General features: G+C 35.7%; 1 protein-coding gene across 1 annotated transcript in view; it reads right to left on the bottom strand.

The window, feature by feature from the left end:
* The window catches only part of SLIT2 (slit guidance ligand 2), a 375780-nt gene that overhangs the window by 16532 nt on the left and 341397 nt on the right, over window positions 1-17851 (bottom strand). Inside the window, 3 exon segments of the mRNA XM_049789962.1 lie at window positions 12977-13107; window positions 15384-15624; window positions 15720-15857. Of these exon segments, the coding sequence (XP_049645919.1) occupies window positions 12977-13107; window positions 15384-15624; window positions 15720-15857 (510 nt within the window).

Genomic DNA, 17851 nt, shown 5'->3' with positions numbered 1-17851 from the left:
ATTAAACATAAAGGTAAGAATAACACTAAAGATTAGTTGTCCATATGTCTGAGGGTCTATTTTGGGTTTTTCAATTATATTTCACTTGTTTTAAAGTCTGTCTTTATTTCTGTGCCACTGTCCTGATTCACTCATATCCCGTATAATATAAAGTTGGGGAAAGAAAAGCTTCCAGTCTTCTTTTTACTCCTGGGATTGCTTTGGCTATTCATGACATTAATTACTCCATATTAGCATCCTTTGATCTATGCATCTATAAAAAACAAGTATTTTTTATAGGAATTGTGTAGTACTTTGGACAGGGCTACAATTTTAACACTATTAATCCTTTCAATCCCTGGGCAAAGGGTGTGTTTCTACTACTTTGGTCTTCTTTTATTTTCTTTCAGTAGTGATATAGTTTTATTTATATAAATATTCTGCTTCTTTTGCTGAGATTTAGAAACTTGATTTTATAAAACATGATTGCAATTTTTTTTTTTAAGTTTTTGGGTCAGACCTGGTAGCGCTCAGAGGTTACTCCTGGCTCCATGCTCAGAAACTGCTCCTGGCAGGCTCGGGGGACCATATAAGACTCCAGGATTTGAACCAATGACCTTCTGCATAAAAGGCCTTACTGCTATGCTATCTCTCTGGCCCCTGCAAATAGGTTTTTAAAAAATGTTGTTCTAGAAACTTGGGAGATAGTACTGTACAGTGGGTAGGGTACTTGCCTTGTACTTGTCTGACTCAGGTTTTATTCCCAGCATCTCATGATCCCTGAATGATTCCCAAACGCTATCAGGAGTAATCCCTGAGCATCAAAGACTGTGGTTCAAAAACAAAACAATTCAAAAATTTCTTTATTCGAATTCACTATTTGCATATAGAAATTCCATGAGTTTCTGTGTATCGATTATGTAGCCTTCCACTTCCCTGTACAAGTTCATAGCATACAAGTTTGAGTCTATTTTTTTTTTTTTCTACATAGAATTCTTAGGTTTTCCTAACTACACAGCATTGTGTCATCTGCAAATAAGTGCTAGGAGCATAAAGTGGAACAAGGAAAATCTCTAACAATTGGTGCTGAGAAAACTGGTCAACCATATATATAAAAAAATTTTTACTTTGGATCTCTATGTAACTTCTTACACAAGTCAATTCAAAGTGGATTATAGCAAGAGCCAGAGAAGTACAATGAGTAAGCTGCTTGACTTGTATGTGTTTGATCTAGGTTCAATCCAGGGAACCCCAAATGGTCCCCTGAGCATGCCAGGTGTGAAAGCTGAGTGTAGAGCTTGGAGTGAACCATAAGCACAGCCACATCTGGCCCCAAATGAAAGAAAATAGTATTTTTATATCTTTTATTTTTTAAACTAAGGCTCTTGCCTTTTCCATAGAACCAGGGGACATGGATTACTTTATTTTACCACATATTCCTGCATTTTTCTATAAAACTAAGAGGAAAGGAATAAAGAAAGGCAAGGGGCTAGGGGCCAAGTGATCTTGGATGCATTGGCAGGAAAATAAATAAGACAGAACTAAATATCCAAACCAAAGTCAACAATAATAACATCAAGGGACCTAAACTTGAACAATCTAAATTCAAAGGGGCCTGCAATACTGCCAGGCCAGGGGGGGGTTTAAAAGGGAGATGTGATAGGATTTGCTCTAGGTCCATTGGTGGAGGGAGGGTGACACTGGTGGTAGGAAGGGCCTTGACTCATTGTAAATCTGAAATTCAACTATGAAGAACTCTGTAGATCATATTGGTTTCAATAAAATAAAATTTAAATAAAAAGGAAAGAAAACAGAGTAAAAGTACCTAATATTAAACCCAAACCCATAAGTTATGTTGAGGAAAAGGTGAAACTGCATCTACAGGCAGCTTCAATATCTCAGTCATATTGGCCAAGCAAACAGAGGGAAAAATTAAAAAATGAGATTGCATAAAGTTAAGAATTTTCTCTGCTATAAAAGAAGTGATGACTGGATTAAAATGACACCTCACAGACACAGAGAAAATATTTGATTACCACTCCTCTGACAATAGCCAAGATATATAAATGACACAAAAAGTTTAACAACAAAACTGACAAACAACTCCATCAAAAATGAAAAGAGCTGAACAGGGCCCGGAGAGATAGCACAGCGGCGTTTGCCTTGCAAGCAGCCGATCCAGGACCAAAGGTGGTTGGTTCAAATCCCGGTGTCCCATATGGTCCCCCGTGCCCGCCAGGAGCTATTTCTGAGCAGACAGCCAGGAGAAACCTCTGAGCACCACCGGGTGTGGCCCAAAAACCAAAAAAAAAAAAAAAAAAAGAAAAGAGCTGAACAGACACATATTTAAATAAGACAACCAGATGGTCAATAGATAAGAAAATATTCTCTTCATCACTTAGAATCAGGGAAATAAAAAGCAAAACAACAAGCTACCACTCCACATCAGTGTGATTATTGGCATACATGAATAAGAACAATAAGAACTAGAAATACTGTGTATGTGGGGGGAAAGTAATAATTTATTGCTGATGGAAATGTACATTGCTTGAAAATATTTGGAAAATGATATGGATAATTATCACAAAACTAAGGACAACATCTGTAATAAATTTCTCTTATTGACATCTAACTGAAAATCCCCAAAACACTATTTAGAAAAGATATTTGTGGTCTTATGCTCATGACAGTACTAGTCACAACAACATCTAGAAAGAACTCAATCAATCAAAAACAAATGAGTAGAAAAATGGTAAATGGAAAAATCAGTAGAAAAATGGTCAATGAAATACTACTGAGCTTTAAGAAAAGATGAAATCATGCAATTTACTACTATATGAGTAGGACCAGAGAGAGAAATCAATCAGGAGAGAGAAACTCAGATACATAATGATCTCTCTCATATGTTGGATATAAAGAAACATAGTTCAAAAATAACAAATAGTCAAGGTAACAGAACTTTAAAGATGCTCTACAGAACAATTTACCAAAGGTAGGAATGGGGAGACAATGGAGGGCTTGATGGAAGAGGACCTTGAGACAATGATGGGTGGAAGCAGACCTCTGGTAGTGGGTTTGGTATTGGAATACTATATGCATGGAATTGTAAATCATGGTACCACAAATTAAATTGAACAATAAAAGAGAAGATTCAAGAAAAAGATATATAGAAAGCATAATCGCCAATCCCCTATTGACCATACTTAACTTGTAGGATTTATATGTATGTTTTATGTACTTTGCCCTTAAGTAATAAATATTATGAAAGGGGTCACTCCTTACCACATAATAGCTTACTGGGGGTTGAGTCTTTGGCCATTTATCAGTCTCAGTTAATCCAGGTACATCATTGTCCATGATGCTTTGTATGCTACAACTGAATACCCTAAGACTTTGGAAGTATTTATACTCCAGTGCAGGGTTTTACCTGGGAAGCTAAAGGAAAGTAATTTCATCATCAAATCATTTAATTATTTTATTTCTTGTTCTTATTTTTTATGTAAACATTTTTTATATGGACACTTCTCACAAAAGTGCACAGGGGCTACTCTCAGTACTGTGCTCTGCAGGTGTCCGTCAGTGCTTGGGAGGCCATGGAGGTTCCAGAGATTCAACCTGGGAATCCCATATGGGAAATATAAACTGTAGCCCTTGAGCAATCTTTATAGCACAGAGAGTATGTTATTAATTCTAGGTTTTTGTAAGCTACTATAAAGCAGGGTCATTAACTAGTAATTTCTGTATTCCTTACTACATCTGGCAGAATGGCTTTTAAGTAGTAAATCTTCAATAAATCCATGTGAAATATTTACATGGGAAATATCTTAAGGGGGAACCAATCTATTTTTAGTAATAGTAAATAATAAAGAACTTTCAAAAGCTGAGGACAGGACATTGGAAACATGTATCTAATAAACTTGAAAACTTTCAGTAGTGATATCCTAAAGAATAATCATGGGATATGACCTTGCCGAGCTTGTCTTAGCTCCAACTAGATGTAAGGCATTAGAATAATGTGACTTCGTGTAATCTTTCTCCTTCATTATTAGTTAAATTTATAGGGGCGTGTGGAGCCAACAATTTTCAGAGGCTATTCCTGGGGCTTTATGTTCAGGAGTGGAGTGGCTCCTGATGATGCACACGGAACCATATAAGGTGCCCTGGATCAAGACAGGGATGGCTGCATGCAAAACAAGCACCTTAATCCCTGCAGTGTCTATGGCCTGCTTTCTCTTCATCAGGAAAAGGAACATAGCAAGGCCAATATAATATAAGGTACACACCATTTGAAGAACTTGACTTAATTAAGCCAGTTAAGATTTACAAAAACTGGCAAATTAAGCACTAAGGGTATATGAGATGGCACAGCAAGAGGCAAGACAGATTTGAAGTCAGACCCCAGAGTATGTATGTGCTCCTCATAGTCATGCATCATACATCGCAATCAATGACCTTAAGAGTGATACTATCCAGATGGGATGAATTCTTACAACCAACAAGCATTTAATAGAAAATTTCTCTCTCAAATAAATCTGAAATAAAATATTATAGAAAATAACGTTTTCATGGTTTATACATTTACTAGAAACCACTGGATTATAAAAAAAATGAATGAATTTGAAAGTTATAACAATGCAGATAGGAGATATATGTTTGAAAGTGGATTTTCATTGTGTTCTTAATAATTAATGAAATACAAAAATTATATTTTTCCTCTCTAAAGCTTTCCAGTCCAATATCATCAGTTTAGAACTTGTTAAGAGATTGCACTGATTTCATTTATATTTAGCTGAAATTAAATAAAGCTGTAAAATAATAGATAAACATTATGGCATGAGCATTTTTAGATTTTTTTGTTTTGTAGACAATATGGTGACTGAAGATGTTGAACTTCAGTTACGAATATTCTAACTTTGGGATTGAAGATAGCACGTGAATTAAGTTGCTTGGACATAGCTCACTCAGTCTAGTACTTCCGCAAGCATAGCATATGGTCCCTTTATTACCACCAGGCATTGGCCCTGAGTAGAGAAAGTAATAAGCCCTGAGGACCATTGAGTGTGGCCAAATATTTTCCTCACCCCTGAAATAAAATTGTATTCTAAATTGATAGTCTGTATTGGTATTCCAAAGCATAAAATAAACCGAATGAATCCTTTGCTCTATGATTGACACATGTTAAATCACTGTCAATTTTAGAGGTTACCAGAGTAACTTCTATTCTTAATGTCTAACATCCTTTGGGTTCTGCTAAGTATTGGCAAAAAGTTTTCCAGCACTCCCTAGGGAACTATGTGCTGACTCATAATGTCTTTAAGGCTATATTTAACAGTAAAATTTTCAGTAAGAACATGGCAATTTTATTTCCATTAATATAGAATTTAGCTTTATCATACTTAGGTATTACCAAACTTGTTTCCTTGTAGTTTTTAAAATGGATATTGAAAACAAAATCCTCAGTTATGTCTTCTGACTTGCTACAGAAAAATACATTTGGAGCTATATGGCACAATGGGTAGGGTGTTTGTCCTGCATTCGGCTAACCTAGGTTAGATCCCTGGCATCCCACATGGTCCACTAGAGCCTACCAGGACTAATTTCTGAGCACAGAGCCAGGAGTAAACCCTGAGTGATGCTGGATATGGACAAAACAAACAAACAAACTAACAAAAATTTATAAAGTCTAAAAGAAACCTTTTACTTAAGAGAAAAAATTACTTTGTTTTTGATTTTCTTGATTTATGCAGGGCACATTAACAGCATGTCCATGTTGCTATCTCAACTATAAATAAAGTATTACAATTGTTTCATACTTTCATTGTGCTATGTAAGTGTATTTTTGGTCTTGAATTTATGAAGTATCTAATGACATAATCTGTGCAACAAAGAATAGATCATTTTATTCGGATATTTCAGGGCTGAAGACACTTTGTGATGTGAATAAGTTAAAATAATATTTATTTCCTTTCCTACCTCTTCAAATCAAAAGAAATAATAACCCAAATGGTATATAAAGATAGTGATGCCACCAGATAAGCTCTATAGGCTCACTCTGTTGTTGAAAGAAATATAAACCAAGTGGAGAAAAATCATTTTTACACCAGCCACGCAGGTGAAAGCTGTCAATTTTGGTAGGTGAGGGTGAGTTAAGCCTCCACATACAAAGCCATTCTGCTGCACCCATCACCCATAATTGCTACTTTGTCTATGGCCTACCTTCACCACTCCTTTAAGATTCTCTGCAGAGATACCAATCTGACCAAACTCCAGATATGTCGGTATTTGGGGTTTTTTTTGGGGGGGGGGCCCACACCCGGCGGTGCTCAGGGGTCACTCCTGGCTGTCTGCTCAGAAATAGCTCCTGGCAGGCACGGGGGACCATATGGGACACCGGGGTTCGAACCAACCACCTTTGGTCCTGGATCAGCTGCTTGCAAGGCAAACACCGCTGTGCTATCTCTCCGGGCCCATATGTCGGTATTTGGGCTGCTATCACTAGGATATTTTTTAGAATAAGTGCAGGCAAATCCCCACACCCTCATTCTCCTACTTTGGGGAGAACTGGCAGCCAAAATACCACTCTCCCTAAAGTATGCATGGACCATGCAGCCATGAAACAACTTCATTAGTTTGATGCTGTCATCCCCATAAGAACACACTAATTTTGACACCAGTATGTAGCTGAGATCACTTAAGGCTTGGAAACAAATGAAGTAACAGAATGATTTATCTAAACAAGAGCTTACTAAACCTGCTGACAATGACTTAATGACCTCATTGAAGATTCAATAATTTTACAAGTTGCTTGTCACTATACTTTTTTCCCTTCTCTTCTCTTCCTTCTTTTATATTTATTTATCTTTCTATTTAAAAAATGCTCGCACTAATCTGAAAACAAATGTATTATGCTAAACTATGCCAATTATGTGATGCATGTTCTTAAAGTAAATTAAATACCAAAATAGTGATGAAGATGCACCAGTTTTCCAAAACATGTTTTATGAGACAATTAGCTGATCTACTGAAATATATTTTAATCAGTGTCTTTAAATCAAATGAAAACAAAAATGCACTAAAATGGAAAGAGATTTTTTTTACACTTGAATACAATATATAGAAGACAATACTTTAGTTTGGGATTTATTTGCCAGAATATGGTTATCTGAGCGCAAAAACTATAAATCAACAACATTCCCAATTATTGTGGGCCTTCTCTTTACTTTCAACCACACAGTGTGTTTCTATTCAGAACCTCTGATTTTCCTGGAGCATGTGAAAAACAAATGCAATTTCAAATGCTCAGGTGAGAAAACTCACGTACAAAGAGGTGATATAATGTATAAAAGGTGCTTTCCCACAGACATCGGGAGAATAGCTGAGTATGCAGCCAGAAATAAGACAGCCATCTCATCTCCAATCATCTACTGAGGTGAAGTTTAGTTTTAAACTGTTAATTTTTTTCTTTCACCTTGTTAGAACCAATTTGTACTTTGCATAAACCAGAATCTGCCTCTGCTGACCTCACAGTCAGCGGGGAACATTTTTTCCCAGTCATACAGATTTCCTAAATGTGGAATCTGATCAATGTGTGTGGCGAGGAGGTTCATCTAATCTTAATTTTTAATTTTTAAATTTAAATTTTTTAAATTAATCCTAATTTTAAAGTAGACTACCTGGTCTGAAAAAACTACCTGTTTACAAATAGACTACTTTTCTTGGGAAATGACAGAGATTTAAATGTCATGGGACAAAAAACTTACAGATTTTATTCACTTTAAAAAAAATGGCTGCCTATGTAAATAAAAAAAGGACAAGCAATTGCCATGTTAAGGAAAATTGTGTTGTTCACTTTGGTAAGAAAGTGCTGATGTTAGCATTCCATTTAGGCTGTCATTCAATCATTCATTTCTGCCACTATTGCCAAGTCCTGTTTAAGCTAGTCAACACATTGTGAAAATGATGAAAATGATGCATGCAAGTGATATTCTATGTTCAGTCATATGTTAGGCATTTTTTCTTCTTTCTGTTCTTGCTGATGATAGCCCTTTAGTTAGTTGGATGTCTTCAAGTGTCTAACAAATGACTCTCTGAGGAGAGCAACAGTACAGACATCTGTGGTATGTGCTGATTTCTGTGGAGGAAATACTACAGGCTGATACCACGCATGATGATAGGGGAATTGGATAGTAGCAAAACCATCTCTTCTCAGGGTACTGCTCAAAGGACAGTTCTCAAACATATCCCTTTTATATAATGTGTCAACCTAGGGTTTCAACTGGGGTCCCTAAACCAGAGCATCATGTATGGCCATGTTAAAAATCAATATTCTCAGGCTCATCTGATACAAAAACTAGAGGTGGAACAGAGTAATTTGTATTTTATTGGTTTCAGTCAATTCTCATGAATGTAATTTGGAAACACTAGTTTAGCATTCAATTTGTTGATATTCAGCAGTATGCATTTCTCAAGAAAGAAAGTGCAATTTCTGGTATGAAATAAATAAATTCAGAAAATTTTCATGCTTGTTAGTTCCAGAGAAGGAAAAATTGCATCTTTGGTTTTCTTCAATACACTAAAAGTCATATTAATTATGGAATTTTGATATAACACTATTCAAAAATAGTTATCATATTTATATTTTAAACAATAACTGATATCTAGGCTAAATTTTTTCAACAAAAAATATTTCACAAAAGCAATAACCGAAGATTTCATTTTACTAAAACAAGTGAAGTCTCTTTACACTGGTGTTGAAAATTAATCAGTCTTTTGAATAAAAAAAAACTCTTGCTATAACAAAAAAATGATTCCCATAAGCAATGCTCAAGTAGCACATAAAATAATGCATGATTTGAAAAACAAAGTTTAACCAGAGTAAACCTTCCATAATAAAATCATATAATTATGCTGAACTTCAGGGAAACAAACTCTCTGAGGTAAGAATGTATAAAAATATCCTCCCTTAAAACAGGAGTGTGGTGTACTTTTAATAATGTTATGTCAAGTGGAAACACATTGAGATTTGAAAAGCTAATTCAACCCAACAAAATATTTATAAAGCAATGTATGGGAAAACTGGTGGCAAGAGAGTTAGTTATTCATGTGCCTTCCTGTAATTATGGAGAAACTGTAAACTTGCATCAAAGTTTATATTCCAGTAAGTGATAAACAACGTCAGAGGCATTTAGATAAATGACAAAAAATAAGTACGTAAGAGTCAAGTGAAGACTTAGAACACAATTCAAGTTGAAGTTGAAAGAATGAGAGTAACAATAATTCTACCACATCTATGAGGCCTAAGAAGATGGTTAATGTTCAGTGGAATCAGGAATTTGGCAAGAAATCAGGACTTGGGTAACACCAGGAAAGGAAGTGTCTTGGACATTCTGGATTTATGATTCGATAGCTATTACTCATAGTTAACTACTTAATATGCATGATTATAAATATTTTACATGGACCAAATCATAACATTCTTCCCACGGTTCCACAGAGATAGATCTATGATTTATTACACTCATTTACAAGGTGAAGTTCACAAAATGTAAGCAATTTGTCGATGACACTCGTTAATGGATGGATAGGGAAGCTGGTTTTATAATTAAGGCAGACCATTCTATAACAACTGCTCTTTCTATTACTTTCATTTTGATTTTGAAGTGCGAATGACCTTTAACATGATAAAAAAAAAAAGATAGAGAATGATAGTCACATAAAAATCTTACTTCCATTCCATTCTATTATTTTTCTGTATTTGTAAATAAATGGAAATAAACAAAGTTGTTCATTTTCCACCTTTGACACTGTTTTATCATATTTTTTTGCTTTTGAATTAACCAATATTCCTTGTAAATATTTTAGTATCACACTTAACTTCTGGCTCAAGTCCTCTGTTCCCAATTCATTTCTGTTCTTTCTTTCTTTCTTTTTCCTTTAAATGGCACATTCCGTAGTATAAAAGTACCTAAGGTGGAGAGAAACTCCACCCTGCTAATTTTTGGTTGCTAACAAGTGTCACAATGAACAACTTTGGGCACACAGCATTTCTGGGATTGCATTTCCATGATTTCTTATCACAGATCACAGAATATTAATGATAGTGGTAAATATTTACAAACTTCCCTCTATAGAAACCTTATTCTACAATTAAAGTAGGAAGATAAGGTATCCACTTTCAAGTCTGCAAAACCTCAGAAAGTAAGACCAGAGAAAGAAGATGCATTGATAGAAGGCAGATGAGAATGATGGCATGATTGAGAAAGAAGTCAGTATTTCATTCTGACAGTTACCTTTTGGGGTAGTTAATACACTGTTATTTTCAGATATGGATTCTGACACCAAAAATATGTAGTTCAGTGCCTTGCATAAGATTATAAGTCAATAATTGTCAAAGATTTGCTCTAAACACAGAACCGAACCAAAATGATGGGGACTTGTCAGATGATAATTCTGCTTGTTTGTGAAAATAACTAAAGAGTTCTTTATGGTCACTACTTCACAAAAGCATGTTCTGTCCAAAACTAAAATATGAATATATTATTTAGATTAGCACATGCTATTCTATGCATAAAAACTGGTTAGTATTCCTAAATTTTAGACAATCACTAATTTTCTTTTACTTAAAATCTAGCATATTTTCTTGAGTGATATTCTACAAAATTAATAATAAGAACTAAATGAAAATTATGTTCAAAAAGTGTCCAATTAGGGGAGCAGATAAAACTTTTACCAGAAGAGTACATCAAATGTCTAATTTAAAAAATAATGTGAGCTGATATACTTTTTTAAAAAATAAATGTCACAAGGTAGGCACTATTGGTAGGAAGACAAAAAAATAATAATGAACATAAGCTCAAAATAATCTATAAGTCCATATTTGGATGTTATCACTTGGGTTCTTGCAATTTCTGTAGAGATAATTTAAGTGCGTTTTATGTAGACATCAGCTTTAATAAGCCAACCTCAAGCATTATACTATGGCTTCTAAGAGTTCCCTGAAGCTTTATTGCTTCAAATGAAACAAAACAAAGAAAAATCAATAACAAAAGCGGACCACAAAATAAAGTTTCTGGAATCTTTTTTATGGGCTGAAACAAATTGAGGCTATATAATTTAAGGCTAGTTGTCCAAAAAATGTTGGCACAAATTGTCACCATTTGGAAATGCAATAACGATTGTATTCTACTCAAAAACCAATAATTACATGCTTTATTCCATGCTCTAAGTATTCCCAAGTGGGTTAACTTACCACTGAAAGGTTTACTTAATTCCATTTATGGTTCTAATAGCATTTGCTTTCCCCGAACAATTATGAAAGCTCAAAGAATCGCATAGGGCATAAAGTCATTTACAGGAGCATAGATGAATTCTCTCTTATGTAATTATGAATAATATCAGTAATATTGAGACATTTGTTTACTTTTTTGTCCCCAATTCAATGCCCACAATATTACTGCCAAGTGTATTTGATTTAGAGCTGTATTTTATTCTGCTACAAATGGTATTTAGAAAAACAAAAGTGAATAGACATATAAAGGAAAGAAAACTCTATATAAGAAAATCTATATTTTTCCTTTTCTTGAAAAGTTAGTACTTAGCTCAAATTTTGAGCCAACAATTTTTTTACAAGGCAGCATCCAGAGAGATTAAAGTAGGTGCAATCAACTCCTTTTGGTCAAAGATTTGCTTTGAGTGTTCTCCAGTTATAACTACTCTCAGTTCTACAGCCAACACCAAACGTATTTGTAATAAGGAAATCCTTTCTCAAAAGTTAGAGCTCTTTAAAAAGAACAAAAGTATTTTTCTTTTCTTGGACAATTTGTTCTGCTTTGTTCATTAAAGTTACTTTTCAGGGTTCTGGAGAGATAGTACAATGGGAAAGTTGCTTGCCCTGGCACACAGCTGACTTGAATTCTACCCCTAAAATCCCAAATGGCTCCTGCCAAGACCTATCAGGAGCAATATCTGATCACAGAGCCTGGAATAAGCCATAAATACATCCAGGTATGGCCCCCGAAGTAAACAACAAAAACGTTACTTCTAGGAAAATTAAACCAAGGATTAGGATCTGATTCCGTCTAATTGGTGAGAATTCATTTTGCATGTAAAAAAATGAAGTAATAAATTGGTGTTGAGACACAACAGGAGTTCTTAAGGTTAGTCTAGAGAAAAGAAAACATGTTTTCAGCAAAACTGATACCCCATAAAGACAACACTTTCTTCATCTTCATATAATATCGTAAGAGTAGGAAATAAGATCACCCACCACTTATTATAGACATTAGGCTACAGACATATAAGCCTATAGACATAAAGACTACTGGGTGTAAGTTAATTATTCCTGAAGCTTGTAACAATGCTTAAAAAATAGGAGATGGTCAATAAATACATTCTGTCTGACTGGTCCTCTTGCAATTGTTTCACTAGCATTTATTTCTACTATCAACCTCTCGTTCTGAGTCCTGAAGCAGAACTCCTATGGGAACTGCAGTTAACAAGATCAGTGAATTCCTTATTATTCACCATCTGATATAACCAATGGGAAGTTTAGGCAGCATGTTGTTCAGAAGGAAAATTATGTTGAGTACTTAAAACTCAGTTCTGTCCCCCAAATCTAATTTCCCTTAAAGTTCACAGCCCACATGAGACAAGTTTCTCGTTAGTTCTATTTCTGAGGATGGATATCTAAAATCACTGCCTCCCTCACATCTTTAAGAAAACAGGTACCGATAATATTAACTCCTGACCAGCTCCATGTTATGGCATGGACCCTACTGATTGTTTATTGTTTTTGCAATTATTCTATTTTCTCCATCTCTCTTCAAATGATCCTAGTGAGTACATGATCTGGCCTCACCAGGTTCCTAATGCATAGACTTCTCATGAACCTCATTTTAAGCAAACATTTCCATCCATCCCTCAGACAAAGGAATAGAGAAGAGGCAACTTGTCATTGAACAACGGTTTTCACTTTTACCAGTAACTGAGAGATCTTCACCTGTAAATGGCAGAAGCCGGGTGAGAGCCGGTGTCGTAGCTGGCACGAACCCGTCCCCGGTAGAGTTCTACAGCGATATGGTCTTTGTCACCCTTATACAGGAGGATCCCACTGTCTTCATCAGTGGCAATCTAGGAGGAAGTAACCTTTACATTATTAGGGTGGCAAGCCATCTATATGTCGTATCAAGATGAAACAGACATCTCAGAGAAGAGTTTTTCTGATGGTTTATTTTCTTCTTTGGCAGTGAGAAAATACCATGGCTAGTGACAAGGGATTGGCAGGTGGCCTGTGGGTAGTCCTACTTTGTGGCAAGTCAAGTCATAAAGAATAAGAACAAGAACATGTCAATAAACTTGGAGGTGTTAAAAACTTGATTAGTGGGGATGTTTACCTGTTCACTCTTTTTGCTGCAGATATGGGTTTTATTATATATAATATGACTGCATTTAGACTTATTTTTTAGACTATGAATATGTGGTATGTCTGTATATATATGTGTGTGTATATAATGGAATATTGCAAAGCTATAAGAAATTATATATATATACACTGGTATATATAATAGAATATTGCAAAGCTATAATAAATTATGTAATCATGCAATTCATGGCAACATTGATGAAACTGGAAGATATGTTAAATGAAGTAAGTCATATGAAAATGACAGTATGATATCACTTATATGTCGTATTTAGAATAGCAATGTGAGGAAATGTGATGTTTTAAAGGCGGGTTACTTAGATCACTCTTGGTTTCAGAGTACATTGAGAAGAAGGTAAGAAATAGAGTGGAGGAGGAGAAAAGACAAATGTGAAAAAATGAGGACTAAGGGTCAAGGGAATATAGCTACATCAGTGGTGTTAAGAAAGGATAGAACTAAATATCCAAACCACAGAATCAACAATGATGTCATGAGACCCAAACCTTAGCAACCAAACTTAAAAAGGTCCATCTTAAGATGGCAGCCTGGGAGTGAGGGGGGGAAGGCTTTTTGGGAAGGGCTCTGGAAATATTAGAAGAGGAAGGTTGGTGGTGGGATTGATGCTGGAACATTGAAAGTTTAAGACTCAACTACGAATCATAGCATTTAAGTAAAAGTTTTCAAAAGGTTGATTTTTTTTAAAACTATAATTTTATTTTATTTTTAAAGTTAAATTATAATTTTAATGGGAAGTTATACCCTGTGGTGCTCAAGACTTACTCCTTGTTGTGCAGTATTAAATACAAGGACCTTATGCAATATGCTAGCTCTCAGAACCAAGACTGGCTGTCTTTGTTTTTGTTTACTTTTTTTTTTGGGGGGGGAGAAGAACCCAAACAAAGTAGTGTTCAAGGTTCCTCCAGATACTGTATTAGAGAAAAGTCTTGGTGTTGCTCAGGGAACCCTATGTGGTGCTTGCAACATACCCTTGGCCAACTGCATGTAAGAAAGCACCTTAAACATTGTATCATCTCTTTTATCCAGGTAAGATTGATTTCTTTTTTCAAAATCCATGTTAAAATCCAAAATCCACTATCTATATTTATGTACTTATATCTATACTTATATGGACATAAATGTATTACTTGCTTTTGTTCTCTTTCCTCATCTTGTTGGGCTTTAAAAGACTACTTCAATAAAAATTTGGTCTACCTGTGTAGTATTTATGTATGCAAAATATGATGTAGAAAAATTAAAAACATATTAACTTTCAAAATAGTGTCTAAAATATCAAATACCTAGAAATTAACTATTTATATATTGTAAGAATCAATGTTGTCAAAATGACCTTCCTATCTACATGTTTAATGTAATACTCATTACAATTCCAATGATATACTAAAATAGGTTCATTGCAACACTTAGAACAAAAGGCCAAAAAATAGGAAACAATTAAATTGCTTAGTTACAAGTAAAATGATTGATATGTTGGTATGTCCAACAGAATAGTATGCAGCCCCAGAAGGACAAATTATGCAATTAGCTGCTATTTGGATAAAATTAGATGGTTTATTCCTGAATATAGTCAGAGGGAAAGGGATAGGTGCAGAGTAATTTTTCATGTGTGAGATTTAAAGATACACAGCAAGGGAGGTATGAATGTCCAAATAGAACTGGAAAGTTGGTCCATTTAACTGTGTGTGTGTGTGTGTGTGTGTGTGTGTGTGTGTGTGCATGCATTTATGTTCAATTGTAGAGACCCACACAACCTTAGTGGATGAAAGTGAGTACTCTTGTGGCCGGTGTGTTGTAGAATAGTGTATGAATAAAGCTATCATTAACAGAACTGAAAATTGCAGCAACCCTAATAATGAGTAAGACAAGAAAAGATATAATGTCATCCATAAACCAGCATGGCTGTTAATAAATTATACTGATTTGACTGGCGATGAGGTCAGATCTTATCAGAGATGGGATCCTTACCTGAAAAGTGATGTTGTTTTGGGGTCGAACTTTGGCTGAAGGTATTTGAAGATACGATTCTTTGTTTACAAAATTCACACTGACCAATTTCTCGCACTTCTCCCCCTGATAGCCAGGTAAACACTGACATATCGGCTCATTTATCCTGATGATGCATTGAGCTCCATTCTGACAATCAAAATTATCACAGGGGCTGGTACGAGGGAGGACCATGGGTGGAGAAAACTCACAGAATAGGCCACTGCAGAATCAATAGAAAAGTTTAAATATGACTTTACTTCCAACGAGAACTAAATACCAACTCTAAATACAGACAACTATTTATTTTACTTTTACCTGTAACCTTCAGGGCAGATGCAAGTGTAGCCGTTTACTGCATCTGTGCAGTGGGCTCCATTTTTACACTTGTTATCTTGGCAGTCATCAAAATCTATGTCACAGTGTTCACCTACATATCCAGGTGTGCAGTCACATCTGTATAAAGAATAAAGAGCAGGTGAATAATTTAAGACTCAACTGGATTAAAAAGCTATAAAAGTTGCAATTCACCTAGAAAATAAAGTGGTAATTTTTTTTTCTTTTGGGTAGAATAATACCCTTATTTAGAACTAGCTTATAAAATGCCTGAATCAGTTAAGTCTTAGAAAAATCATACTGGTCTGTATCCAATTTTCTGGGTTTTCATCATGATGTATCAGGGAAATAAGGATTTTATCTTATATTTTAAGGGTTGGCACATAGCAGTCCTCAGGACTAACTCCTGGAAGTACTGAGGGGGGAATATATACAGTTCTGGGATGAAAACCATGTCTGCCACTAGCAAGGCAAGTGTATTGTCTGCTGTCTGTTTCTCACTTTGCAGTTTTACTTCTTTACTGATAATGAATATCTGTAATTCAAATAAAAATAACCCACCATTTCTTCCTCCTCTTCTTTTACTTTTCTCGATTCCATCCTTCCTTTTTCCTTCCCCCTCCATGTACCATCCCTTCCCTCCCTATTTCCCACTTGGTTTTCTCGCACTCTTCTCTATTTTCCACTCTAATTCATTTGGCCTCTGAGATGATGAGATCATATGTTGTAAAATTTAAAAGTTAGCACTGTGCTATTCTAACAAACACTATCATTGGAAGGAAATGCAGTATTACAAGCAATTATACTAATATTAAATACCCTGACTTATAATGCATCTAGAAAACCCTGAAAGAGTATTAATCTACAGGGCAGATAGTCTTTTGGGGTAGAGGGAGTGATATAAAATTCCTGCACTAATCCCAGGGAGAGTTTTTCAGCTCATTAACTCTGGTGCTGTGAGGGAAGAAGTCTTTGAAATTGCCCCTGGCTTGGGGGGACCATATAGGACGCCAGGGGATTGAACTGCAGTCCTTCCTTGGCTAGCCCTTGCAAGGCAGACACCTTACCCTTAGCGCCACCTCTCTGGCCCCAGAAGTCTTAAGTGCATTGACAGGTAAGGTGTGGCTGGGAGCTGGAGGCAGGGGCGTTGGGGAACCAGGCACCAAAACCTATGATATTCGTTTAGAACTTCCTTGGTGCTGGAGTCTGCTAACCAGCACTTTGCTTAAATGTATTCACTGATTCTCTTCACATCAGTGATATACCGTTATCCTCAAACTATAGGTAAAGAGGCCCCATTATATACCTTCCCCAGGTTGCAAATGCTACAATGAGGAATTAATCCCAAGCAATATGATAAGGCTTCACTAAATGTCCAGCGACAACACTATGTGGCTAGATGGTTGTCTCCCAAGAATCTCTTGAAAAATTGTGCCCCTGGGATGACCATTGGACCTCTACCAATGCTCAGGCCTCTATAACTTCCAAAGGGGAAGAAGTATAAAGCCTGCAGCAGCTTTCCAAATAAATTTGTGGAGCTAGCAGGGGTCATGGGATTTCTACACATAGGGCCGTAAGGGATTCCACTTTAACTAAAGTTTCACTGTCTTTAAAAAGAACAAAATGGAGATGTAAATTTGTCTTTCATAATTTGGACTTCTCTGAACAGTCTTCCTTCCTGTGTATAATCTTGTGTAAATTACATAATTTTAGTGATTATTCTTTCAGTAATTATATATAGTAATTTTCTTCTGGAAGACAGTAAGAGACAAAGATAAAACACTATCTGCAAACATGTCACCCTTTGACCTGAGCAAAAGCCAAGATCGCTATATACAGATGACTGGTTGTTACAACCAGGACTGGACAGTACGCATCCCAGGACCAACAACAACAATAGCAACGAAAAGTTCTAGCCTAGCTTTTGGTCTACGATCTGTTCAACAAACAAGATCTCCAACTCCAGAGGTCTGACTGAGACAACCGCAACTGAACGGGTCTTCCAGAAACATAACGAAAGACTTTATCCCAGGCTCCATACTAGGAGCAACATAATGACCAAGACCACCAATTACAGAAGATGGATTAAAACAACACTGAAGAAGCAGAACTCT

This window comes from Suncus etruscus, chromosome 16 (assembly GCF_024139225.1).
Source record: "Suncus etruscus isolate mSunEtr1 chromosome 16, mSunEtr1.pri.cur, whole genome shotgun sequence".
Lineage (NCBI taxonomy): Eukaryota > Metazoa > Chordata > Mammalia > Eulipotyphla > Soricidae > Suncus > Suncus etruscus.
The sequence above is the reverse complement of the archived record's forward strand: the minus strand, read 5'-3'. Positions and strand labels throughout refer to the sequence as shown.